Below are 12,086 nucleotides of genomic sequence, written 5' to 3'. Positions count from 1 at the left end.
CCTCATAGCAGGACTTCTCAGAGGTCACAGTGCTGTTCTCGGTCTTCCGAGGCTTCTGTCACCCCTGGGCGACCCTGAGCTGCGGCCACACATACCCACCTGCTCATGCACAACCTCGTGTCTGCTCTTCCCTCTTCCTGAAATGCTGTTCCTTCTGAGTAGGCGTGGCAAGAGGGCTGGGGGGACGGAAACGACAGCCCTCTGTGACCCCGGCCTCCAGAAACACCCCGGAGCACATCCTGTGTCGCCTTCCAGCGTCACCTCCCTGTGTGTGCGCCCCGGAAATTGCGTGGACAGAACGTGATTGGGCTTAGACTGTTTACTGTTTCATATCTTAATCTCTCTCATAATTTTTGTATCATAAGCATCGTTCTGTGTCATTACACATTCTTTGCAAACATCCATTTTTTTATTTTTCTTTAATTTTTTTTTTAATGTTTATTTATTTTTGAAGGAGAGAGAGACAGAGCGTGAGCAGGGGAGGGGCAGAGAGCGAGGGAGACACAGAGCTGGAAGCAGGATCCAGGCCCCGAGCTGTCAGCACAGAGCCCGACGTGGGGCTCGAACCCACAAGCTGTGAGATCATGACCTGAGCTGAAGTCGGAGGCTTAACTGACTGAGCCACCCAGGCGCCCCTGCAAACATTATTTTTAATGAGCACGTATCATCCCAGCCTTTGGTAGCACTGTTCCTAGGGTCCTATTTATCAGTACTTAGTAGTTTGTGTCTCTTTTTTTTTTTAATTTTTCGATGTTGGGTATAACTCTGAACTTGTCTTGTTGCGGTAGATGAGGTGTGCTCGATATATGTGGCTCCCTGAAGTTCTGTATATTGGGAATTTTAATTGAACGTAACATCTCTTAGGTTCGTGGGGTATGTAGAGGGTTCTAACTTTTGCTCCCATTCTGTATTCTGTCATTTTTCCGGAAGTTTTGAGTCGTGTTTCAGTTTGAGAACTCGGCCGCGTGTTGTTCTGAGGTTTGTGGTTCAGTGAAACAGCTCACGCAGCAGTTTATTTGGAAGTTTAGATTGACACGGCTTAGTCCAAGGCTCAGGCTTCTGGTCTGTGTCTCGTATTCCTTTTTCCTTTAAATTTGTATTTAAGCGTATCTATTTTGAAAGAGAGAGAGAGAGCGCAAACAGGGAAAGGGCAGAGGGAGGGAGAGCGAGCATCCCAAGCAGGCTCCACGCTGCCAGCGCAGAGCAGAGCCCGACGCGGGGCTTGAACTCATGAACTATGTGATCGTGACCTGAGCTGAAGTCAAGAGTCAGACGCACAACTGGCCGAGCATCCGGCCGGGCATCCCGGTGCCCCGCCAGAGGCAGGATGCAGGACAGCCTCACCCCTTCCCCGTCTTCCCCCAGCCCCCTAAGAGTTGCTGGAACCCAGCGCAAGCTAGGAATCGGGGCCCCTTCCTGATGCCGCCCAGAGGCAGAACCCCTCTGATCTAGCACGTTCCGTGCTTTCGGCCCCGGGGCTTAGACATTTAAGGGATTTCACATTTAACGAATTTGTGTTTTTTGCGGGGGGCGGGGGGACCCAGTGCCAGACAACGAGACCCCGGAAGGTGAAAAGCCAACAGAGAGAGGAGCTGAGGAGGCTCCAGCGAAAGAGGAAGAAGACGAGGAGGAGGAGGAGGAGGAGGAGAGCCCCCCCGGGTGTACCCTGTTTATTAAAAATCTCAACTTCGCCACGACCGAGGAGACCCTGAAGGAAGTGAGTGATGGCTACAAACGGGGCGGGGGTCGTGGGCCCGGGAGGCCGTCCGCCGACGAGCCGCCCAGGTTGATTCCGCCTGTGCGCATGGCTCGTGCTGGTACGGAGTTGGACAACCAGCAGCCGGCCACTTGACGTGCCTGTGGGGCTGTCCCGTGGACCCCTCACCAGGGGACCTGAGCAGTGGCCAGACCAGCCGAGGGGCCGGGAGGGACACCCCCCTACACGAAAGGGGGTGTCGTCGGTGCTAGCATTGTGCGTGCAGCAAACAGAGCCCCCCGCCCCGGTTTTCTCTGGGGGGCTAACTACCCAAAGGCAAACGTTAGCACCACCTCCTTGCCTGACGGGAGCATGCGGGAGTCACAGGAATGAATGAGGGACAGTCCCGCCCGGAACCCCTGGTTGGGGTGTGGGTTCTGCATTCTTGGGAGGGAGGCAGAGGGTGAAAAGATGGGCATCTCCAAGCAGGTGTTTGGGAAACACCAAGCGGGGCCTGCCCTGAATGGGGTTGGGGGGCCTTCGGAAGGACTCGGCCAGAGACAAGCAAGTAGGGCCTCCAGTTCCAAAAGGTTAGGGTCTGCAAGCTCCCCCCACGGGTCTGAGAACCGCTTACGGGAACACTCTCCGGTTCTGTGACCTGGGTTTGGCTCATTTTTTTTTAACTGCATAAATCAGTGATGATCAGCAGTGATTAGGATTGATTCTGAAAAAAAAAAAAAAAAAAAAAAAAAAGATGACCATAAGGATCGAACTAACTGACTTCTAAAAGTTCTTTTGAGTTCCGAGATTCCACAGATACATTCAGGAGGGGGGACGACGGTGTCCACTGAGTCCCAGAGGCGGGAAGGTGGCTGCTGGGTGGAAAGGAGGCCAGCCTGCATCTGGAGGGACAAACTGGGAGACCGGGAAACTCGTCTCCTCTCTGGGGGAGACGAGGTCAGAGCCTCCACTCCGAGGCCATCTGGCCAAGGCTCTGTGATGTGGCTGTCCTCTTGCCAGTTAGAAGGGTGGCCACGGCAGAGGGCCCCGGGCTGACACAGCAGCCTCTCCAGGGCAAAGATTGACCAGACTGAGCAACTGGGCTCAGTCTGGGCTTTGCACTGGCCGCTCCCGAGCCTGTTGTGGTTCGGCGTGAGTTTGCTTTTGTGAAGAGGCACGCACCAGCCGTGACGCTCGCTGCGAATAGGGCAGTGCGGCTTGCGGTCTGTGTTTCGTGCCCGGTCTGCCGGCTCTCCCGGGTCCGGGACGGGACTGTCATCGGGAATCGATTTTCCCCGGAAGACGCACCCAAGCTTCAGACTTAGGCGCGTCCTCAAGAAGTGAGGACTTCTGGAACGGGAAGTCCCGGCCAAGGCGATGCAGTCCAGGTTCCTCCCGGATGGGTGCGAGGACTGGGCTCCAGCCGGTTCACAGTCCCAGGGCCACCAGCCCATTGGAGGCGCTGTCAGAAACAGTATGCAGCCCACAGGGCTCCCCTCGTGTTGCCCCGAGTTACGGGTCAGAACGCCTGGACGTGGATCCCGGTGTTAATGGCGCAACCCTGGCGAGCCCTTTGGGCTCTCTGTGCCTCAGTTTCCCTATCTGTAAAATGGGGATGTCGGGAGAATCTTCCCGCGGAGTTGTTTTAGAGATCTGCTTGGGACAAGCGAGATCATCCGAGTGCCTGACGCTTGGATTAAGAGAGTCCGTAAATGTCTGCCCCTTAAGCACAAGCCAGGCAGGAATCACAGCCCTCTTGGGGCCCGTGGTCACATACGTGGCCTCCGTCTTTCAAGACGTGCCTGCGCTGGTTGCAGGTTAGCTGCTGATACACGTTGACGTTCCTTTTTCCAGGTGTTTTCCAGAGTGGGAATGGTGAAGAGCTGCTCTGTTTCCAAGAAGAAGAACAAAACAGGTATTCTTTATGAAACCGCACCCGGAAAGGATGATTCCAGAAGAACCCGGCGCTTTGGGTGGAGGGGCAGGGATACCGCCCGCTCTTCTGGTCCAAAGTGTTGCCCCCCCTCAGACTCCCAGCGTCCCGCCTAAAATGGGCCCTCCTTCTCTGTCCCGGGAGACTCCAGCGTCCCGTGGGGGCAGCCGTGCCCGTCAGGCTCTTTGCCTCCTTGGACTGGCCCGTGGTCTCACGGCATTTGATGGGCCACCAGGGTTGCCACTGTCCAGTAGCGGAAGCCTCTCCCTCCTCCCAGGACCTCTGGGCTCCGGAAGTTTCATAGAGAATAGCAGGAAGGAGACCAGGCTTGGGCTTTCCCTCTTTGCTTCCAGAAGAAACAACCGAGACGTAGAACCTGTGGACCATTGACCATGCTCCCCCCCGGCCTGTGGGTGTCTGTGCCTTGCAGACAACCCTCATCTCCCCGTTAGGCCTCAGCTGTTGGCTCGGGCCCTTGCTCCCCGCTTGTCCCTTCTCCAGCACCGGCTTCCTGCGTGTGACGGACAGGCCACACGTCCTTCCTTTTGCCCAGCCATTCAGTCCCCTCCCTTCCGTCGGGCAAGAGTTACAGGGACGCCACCTGAGTCAGTCAGAGCCATGACCTGAGACACAGATGAGCCGGTGGGGCACAGCGTAGGGTGACGAGGGGCCGGGTCCCAGCACTGGCGTCTGCACGTCAGCGTGAGGCTGGCGGGTGGGGACGGCGGTGGCCAGCCAGAGCAGGCGCACAGAGGAAGGAGGCCGGAGGGGCTGCTGCCACAGGGCACCGTCCCTGCGTGTCTTAAGGGAGACACAGGAGATGCCCTTAGAAAGGCAGGCCAGCCCCGGGTCGCAGGATGGCTCTTGGGCCCTTCAGAGACGTCTGGGCTTTTCCCCAGAAGCGGGGGCAAGCCACGGCAGGAAGGTTTGAAGCAGACACGTGGCACAGACGTTCGGGAGGTGCTTGTGTTCACCTGCCATCACGGAGCGCCACGAACGAGGGGGCTGCAGCGACATGAGTTTGCCGTCCCGCGGTTCTGGAGGCCCGAAGTCCAAAGTCGAGGTTTCGGCGGAGTGGTTCCTCGTGAGGGAAGAGCCTGCTGCGGCCTTCCCCCACGGCTTGTAGGCGGTGGTCTTCATGCTCACGGGGGGCTCCCTTTGCCCGAGCCTGTCGTGTGTCCAGATGCCTCCCCTTTTGAAAGGGTACCAGTCATGCTGGGTGCCCTCACGCCCCCATTTTTCACTTGATCATCTCCGTAAAAGAGCCTTTCTCCAAATAAGGTCGCATTCTGAGATGCCGGGGCTTAGGCTTTCCACACAGGAATTGAGAGGGGGACCCAGTTCAGACCGTAACAACCCCTTCCCCAGGGACCGCGGGGCTAGTCTGGGACGTAAGAAAGGCAGCTAAGCACCAAGTAAGTGATTCGAAGGTTCGGTTTGCCCCGGCTTCGGGAAAGGAGGCGACCCCTGACTTCCAGGCCGGGAGCGGGGCCAGGAGAGCTGCCCCCCGCTGTGCCCGTGGGTCACGGTGTCGCCGTGCCGCTCTCCGCGGTCAGCCACGGTGGAGCCCGCCTCCACGTTCGCCCCTCAGGAGCACTGTGGAGCGTATGTTGGAAATAGTTACCTGATCCGTCCGTGTTGCGGGCACCTCTCACGACCCGCACTTAAGAGCCCGTGTTGGAGAGCCCTGCTCGACGGGGCTCATCCATCCATCACCGTGTGCGGGAACTCGACCGCCTGTGTGCCAGGGAGGGGGCCGCAGGAGGCCGTGGAAAGCACCCTCAGCAGGTTGTCGAGGAGACATTTGTAAGGACGGGGCCAGATGCGATGGTGAGGGCTGAGCAGAAGGGACCCACGGGGGATGTTGAGGCAGAGGGGAGCGTCAAGCGGAAGAACCCCGTGAGCCCCAATGGCCGCGGGGAGGGAGTGGCATCACCCGTCACGGAAGCCGCCAGCACGGCCAGAACCACGCCGAGGCGGGGAGGTTGGGGGGCGCGTGGGAGGAAGCCGGACCCCCGACTTTTTCTTCTCCACCTGCCAGTCTCAGATCGGGGCTTCCCGTTGGCTACACCCCACAGGAAACCAGAAGGTCAGGGAGCCCAGGTGGTGCAGCCTGTGGAGGCCAGGCTCCCAGGGTAGGAGCCGGGCAGAGAGTGGGTCCGCTCAGCGTCAGGGATCGGGTGACGGACTTGACTGTTAGTAGTTGCCTTTCACACGCTCCTCCGCGCCCTCCAAAATATCCCATGTGCACAGACCCCACAGACCGCCCTCGGCCTGGAGTCTCCCAGGGAGAGCTTTCCGGTGTCTGAGGTTGTCACAGGGTGGCCCTGGCTGGCAGCCAACAGCCCGCTGGGGCAGAGACTCCCTTCTGTGGCCCACAGAGCCGTGTTTGGACAACGCACGGGGTTTCCTGCTGCACGGGGGCCCCATTTGATAGCACGTGGCTGTGAATGGAAACACGGGCAAGCAGTGCCCCGGGAGGGGCTCGGGTCTCACAAACCGCACGGTAGATGCGAAGAAGGGACTGTTGTGTGGGTCGAAGGGGACGAATCTCGATCCTCATTTGGACCCGTCAAATTCGAGCCAGTCCTCTGAGCTCCACTGTGAAAAAATGAATATACCTGCATGACATGCAGGGGAGGAGGCACGTGTCCCATTCTGTGACATAGGGCAGGTTGTAATTAGACACACGCCCTGTAAAATCTCTCCCCCCGCCGTCCACATGATACATAGGTACGTAACGCGCACGCATCTAAAGTCAGGAAGCAAACGTCCCCGATGCTTTTGAGCTCTGCCTCGCTCTCTGAATGCTTGCGCCCCACTACCTAGAAGTGGGGGGCCAGATAGGTTCAAAGAATTCAGCCGCTCTCCCTGTCCGAACTTGGTATCTGAAGCCCAGGACCAGCTGTCGTCGGACGGTCAGAAACACCCGTAAAGACTTAAGCCTCTGGTGCCTTTGACTTTCACGCGTATATCCGTCGCGTGCATTGTCTGTGGAAGCAGGGGACTGCCTAGGTAGGGACTGCGCAGCTTGTCACAGCGATGGTCATCCCTGTTCGTTCCTGCTCCCTCCCAAAGGCGGAATTCTATTAGGAAGTTAATTATCATGCCAATCATCTCTTAATTAATAGTCAGCTGGGCCTCAGGTGACGGCTATATAACTTCGTTGGCTGGTTCTTCAAGATGGCTGGTAATAAACGGGACACCAGGAGCGAAAATCTTTTGGGGAACGAAATGGGGTATGAGGAAGGGAGCAAAGAGGGGACGTCTAGGGGTCCGCCGGAGCCCCTGCCCTTGGGTTTGCGCTCGTTCTTCGCCTTTCTGCTCCCCCTACCTCACCTCTCTTTCTGACTCTCCTTTAGGAGAGCTGCTCTCCATGGGATTTGGGTTCGTGGAATACAGGAAGCCAGAGCAGGCCCAGAAGGCTCTCAAGCAGCTCCAGGTAAGGGTGGGGATTTCAGCTGAGATCCATGGAGGTGCTTGGTAGGTGGGGGGGGGAGGAAGGGGGGGTGCGGGGGGGGGGGGGGGGGGGCCGGGGCAGGGAGGGTGGAGGGCGGGGGTCCGGCCTGTCAACACTCCTGAAGTTAGCGGGAATGTGGGTAAGTCCACATTTTCTTGGGTCCCTCGCTTCCTCCAGTTCTCCAGGGCACCGTGACCCAAGAAAAATTAAGAATCTTCTTCAGCGCTCTGTAGTCATGATAGTGCATTCACGAATCCACAGCTCTGTGCCAGATCTGGGGGCGGCTGGCGGAGCGGATCTCTGAATAAATACGCAAGACCAGGTCACGAGAAGTGCTTGGATGGAAATAAAGCAGGCATCGTGATGGGCAGAGAGGGTTACTTTACATTGTATGAGGGAGGCCTCTCTGAGGAGGTGACCATGGAGCTGGTCGCTAATTGACAAGAAGGAGTCAGCTACACAAAGATCTAGAGGGGAAGCAGTCTAGGAGGAATACACAGCATGTGCAAAGGGTCTGAGGCAGGGACTCTGAGGTAGGAATGAGCTTAGTATGTTTGAGAGGCAGAAAGAGGCCATTGTGGCTGGAGGAGGTGTGGAGTGGACGGTGTGTGGGCCCAGATCTTGTCAGCCTTTTAAGGACCGTGGAGTCCGGTGTAAAGGCAGTGAGATTCTGTCGGAAGGCTTGGAGCACTTTGGGGAAGGGACTGGTTTATGCTTCTGGAAGGTCTCTCCAGCTGCTCTGCAGAGAGTGGATGACAGTAGGGCAGGTGAGAAACCACGGAGGCGTCCGGGCAGGAAAGGGTGTTGGCCTGGGTTGGGGCGGAGGCAGGGAAGATGAGGACAAGGGGACTAGACTCCGAGGTGTTAGGACAGGGACTCCACACAGAACGGGACCTCCTGCTGGGCCCGAAGTGCAGGATCAGATGAGGGCGCCTGGAGCAGGAGGGGAGCTGAGCTGGGACTGCAGGGAGCGGCACGGCCTGGGATGGGCTCCTCCCCCGTGAGGCGGGCCTCTGCCCGAGACCGCGTCCTCCACACTCTTCCCCGATGCCGCACATCCCAGGCCCTTTGGTGGCTTTGCGGGCAGGGAGCAGTGCCCTCCCTTCTTTCTGCGGACCCACTCGCTCCCTGCCGTCTTTGCTGACCCTTCGTTCTGCAGGCCGAGCGCTCCTGACCCTGCCTGTAAGTCAGGCTTCTAGGCCCAAGTCCCTGGAAGAGCTTCAGGGGGTCCAGGGACCCTTTTAAGCCATATTCCGGATGTCCTATGTCTGTGCGCACCGGACAAAGAGGGCCTGGCCTGAGGCCAGGTGGCGTGAAGGTAAAGGAGAGCTGATTTGGGCCACGTGCATGGGAGCCTGCTCACCTTACGGGGCTCTCGTTCTCTCTCTGGCAGGTGCCCCTGGGCCAGGCACGGCTGGGCTGTTCTCAGGGTGGGAAGGTCGCCCATACGGGGCCCCCGCCCTGTCCCAGCAGAGCTTCTTACACAGGAGAGAGGCCCTGGGGGGTGTAGGAAATGTAACCGGGCGCTTAGTACATCTGATGGTTTTTGTAGGATTTTGATGACCTTGCCCTTGGCTCAGGGCGGCTTCACGAAGGGCCGAGTTGGATTTGGGTAGGATGACGGGGAGGTAACGCCTCCGGGGCCTCCGCTCTCTTGGAAAGCTCTGCTGTCTACCAGGGCTGCATATCCAGACACCCTTGGGGGCCAGTGGGCAGCGTGAGGGAGTGAGGGGGCAGCATCACCCAGAGCAGAAGCTGGACGCCCGTGCCCTGTCGAGAGGGCGGCCACTTCTTAGCTTCAGCCAGTTACGCCTCGTGGGGCGCCTCTCTGGCGTTTGATTTGTGTGTTGTTTTTCAAAGAGACACTGGCAGTCCAACTTTGTCATCGGGTGCCGCGTAGGCATTTACCTGGCATTGGCTCTGCACGTCCAGTGGTCCATTCTCTGCCACGTAATGCAAGATTCTGTCAAACTCCCACCTTGCACGTGTTGCGTTCCGTACCTCCCTGTGTGCGTACATGTGTGCACGTTGCCACAAAGAATCGTTTACACAGAACTACCTGTGCTATATCTTATGGGAGACTTAAGGGATTTTCGAGGGTAATTTTGCTAATATGCCAGTTTTGCCTTAAGGGACCCACGTGAGAGCCTCACTTTCACTACACCTCCTCTGCGGTTTAGAATTTTTTTTTTTTTTTTAAGCACACAGTCTAGCCTGGACTCTTGCTGCAAGCCGGACCAAAGGGGCTTGCTTTGCCTAAAAATGCTTACAAACGATGGAAAATTCGGTGCGTAAAGGCCAAGGCCCGCGCATGGCTCAAGAGGGCATTGGAAGGCTGGGTCTGTGTGACCACCAGCTGCTGTCTGGGCTCGGCCTAAGCCACCTCCAGGAGAAACTCTTCTCTGTCCTTGATTCCAGCTGGCCCCGCTGCCTGGGGATAGTCCCCCCTCTGAAGTTTCCTTTCCTCTCCGCTGACGCCCGCCCTGTTGGAGAGCAGCGGTGTGGGCGAGTGTTGCTGGGGAGACAGGGTGACAAGCTGTGTGGTCTTGTCTCTTAGGGTCACATCGTGGACGGCCACAAGCTGGAGGTGAGGATCTCGGAACGAGCCACGAAGTGAGTCTTCATTGCCCCCTCTCTGCTCTCCTCCAGGGGGGTCCTTTCTGCTCTGGGGCTGGGGTATCGTCTTCCTGATTAAGGTGACGTCCCATTTGCCAGCTCCGAGGCCCGTTTCTGCGACGAACTGGGACCACTCCCGTCCTTTGAATAAATATTTAATGCACATTTGTCGTAATACGAAGAGCAGGAGCGGGAGGAACCAGCACATTCTGCTCATCTCGGTGTTATAAATAAACCAACAAAGAATTGCCAGTTGCTGGTGCTCTGGACGAGCCAGAGAAGCGATAAAACCTTGATGTCCAGCTTTATGGGGCTTTCTTTCCTGGAGCTGGACACCGGAGCCCAGAGACAGCCTCCAGTTAATTTGAAAGAGATTCAGTCAGTGTTAAGAGTTGGAGACTTACCAAGCTGCCCGGTGACCAGTTTCCTGAAGTAGTGTTTTAGTTTTTGGGTTTTTTTTTTAATATTTTTGGGGGGCAGAGCACAAGCGGGAGAAGGGCAGAGAAAACGGGGGACGGAGGCTCTGAAGCAGGCTCTGCGCCGACAGGCTGACAGCACAGAGCCCAAGGTGGGGCTCGAACCCACGCACCGTGAGATCATAACCTGAGCCGAAGTCGGACACTTAACCAACTGAGCCACCCAGGCGCCCCGTAAGATTTAGTTTTGTGCCTACGCTTCTACCCGCTTGCATGTGTAAATGAGCCGATACGCCTGAGATGTCCCGGACAGTGCCCAGCACGTGACGTGCCCAGCGCGAGTGTTGTTTTTATTGTCATTGTCATGATCGTCTACCAGCCCCGGGCGATGAAGTAACCGCCTCTAACAGTCCTAGGGCTGGTTTAAGATCTCCCTTTGGTAGTTTTCAGCAAGTTGGGCATTTGTTGTGGTCGTTGAACAGATTGGCTGTTGCTGCCTGGCCTCCAGCTGCTGCTTTTTCTTCCTTCTCTCTGTTTTCAATGCTACTTGGGAATCCAGCCCTCGGCCACCTCTGGTATTGTTCGCCCACCCGGTCTGTGCTGTGGGAGCATCCTCGGGGAGAAGGCCCGGTACGGGAAGGGCTCCTGAGCTGGGATGGAACAGTGAGCACCAGGCATTGAGCCCCACAGCCTCGGGTTCTAGTCCAAGAGCTGCGTGACCTTGGGTGGCTGACTTTGCCTATGAACTAGTATGTGCTAACTAGAGGTCGTGCATGAAGCCTCTAGAACGTGCTTTGCACATGAGTACTCAGCCAACAGTGGCGATCTGTCTTTTCCGTTCCCCGTCTCCAAGGAGTCAAGCTAAAGTCACCTCACGAGCTTTCAGTCGCTCTCCAGTGTTGATTTAGTCATCCTTTTATTCAACAAACAAATTACGGAAAGCCCGCTGCGTACCAGATACTCTGCCCAGGTGCCAGGAATGGGGTTTCCTGGTGGTGTTCACGGTCTAGGGCAGCATAATTGATAGAACCTTCTACAATAGTGGGATTCTTCGATCATGTTCCACATCTGTGCTGTCCAATATGGCAGCCACTTGCTCATGTGGCATTTGAACACGTAAAGGTGGGGAGTACAGTTGTGTTAGTCATCTGTTGCGGTGTAACAGAGTATCCCAAACAGCTTAAAACAGCAAACACTTACTATTTCACCGTTTCCGAAGTCAGGAACTTGGGAACAGTTTAGCTGGGTACTTCTGTCTCCAGGTCTCTCAGGAGGTTTTGTTGGTCAGGGCTGCAGTCTCATCTGAAGGCTCCTCTGGGGCTAAAGGATCCGCTTCCAAAATGGCGCCCGCACATGGCTGTTGGCAGGAGACCTCAGTTCCTCACCACGCTGGCCTCTCCCTGGGATTGCATGAGGGTCTTTACAGCACCACAGCCCATTTTCCACGGAGCGAGTGACCCAAAGGACAGCAGGAAGGAAGCGGCAGTGTCTTTTATGACCTGGTCTCAGAAGTCACCATTGCTTCGGTCTTCTACTGGTCACGCAGACCTGCCTGATGGAGCACGGGAGGGGACTGCCCGAGGGCGTGAATACCAAGAGGCAGGGATCTCTGGGGACCATCTTGGAGGCTGGCTATCCCAGCAACTGGGGAGTTGAGTTTTGAATTTTGTTGCTTTAACGTAGACTTAACCGGCCGTATGTGGTTTGAGGCTACCATATTGGACAGCACAGTAAAGGGAAACATGAACGATATGTAATATGCGGTCAGGTAGTAGTGAGTGCCAGAAAGGAAAGCAAAACTGGGGGTGGGGGAGGGGGGTGTTGCTGCTTTAATGGGGATACTTAGGGTGGGCCTTCGAGGAGGTGACGTGAAGCAGATCTGAGAGAAGTGAGGCAACACGGTCGTCTTTAGGACAACAGCTGCCATTTATTGAATGTTTGGCACACGGGGGGCACCATGCAGTG

General features: G+C 56.7%; 1 protein-coding gene across 5 annotated transcripts in view; it reads left to right on the top strand.

The window, feature by feature from the left end:
• Nucleotides 1-12,086, top strand: part of RBM19 (RNA binding motif protein 19) — a 148,874-nt gene that overhangs the window by 36,118 nt on the left and 100,670 nt on the right. For all 5 annotated transcript variants that reach the window (XM_042909844.1, XM_042909840.1, XM_042909843.1 and 2 more), the window contains exons 17-20: nucleotides 1,545-1,717; nucleotides 3,551-3,611; nucleotides 6,992-7,071; nucleotides 9,647-9,702. In XM_042909844.1, coding sequence (XP_042765778.1) covers nucleotides 1,545-1,717; nucleotides 3,551-3,611; nucleotides 6,992-7,071; nucleotides 9,647-9,702 — 370 coding nt within the window. The remainder of the gene's footprint in view (nucleotides 1-1,544; nucleotides 1,718-3,550; nucleotides 3,612-6,991; nucleotides 7,072-9,646; nucleotides 9,703-12,086) is intronic.

Source organism: Panthera leo, chromosome D3 (assembly GCF_018350215.1).
Source record: "Panthera leo isolate Ple1 chromosome D3, P.leo_Ple1_pat1.1, whole genome shotgun sequence".
Lineage (NCBI taxonomy): Eukaryota > Metazoa > Chordata > Mammalia > Carnivora > Felidae > Panthera > Panthera leo.
Note: the sequence above shows the minus strand (reverse complement) of the source record. Positions and strands in the feature narration are given on the sequence as shown.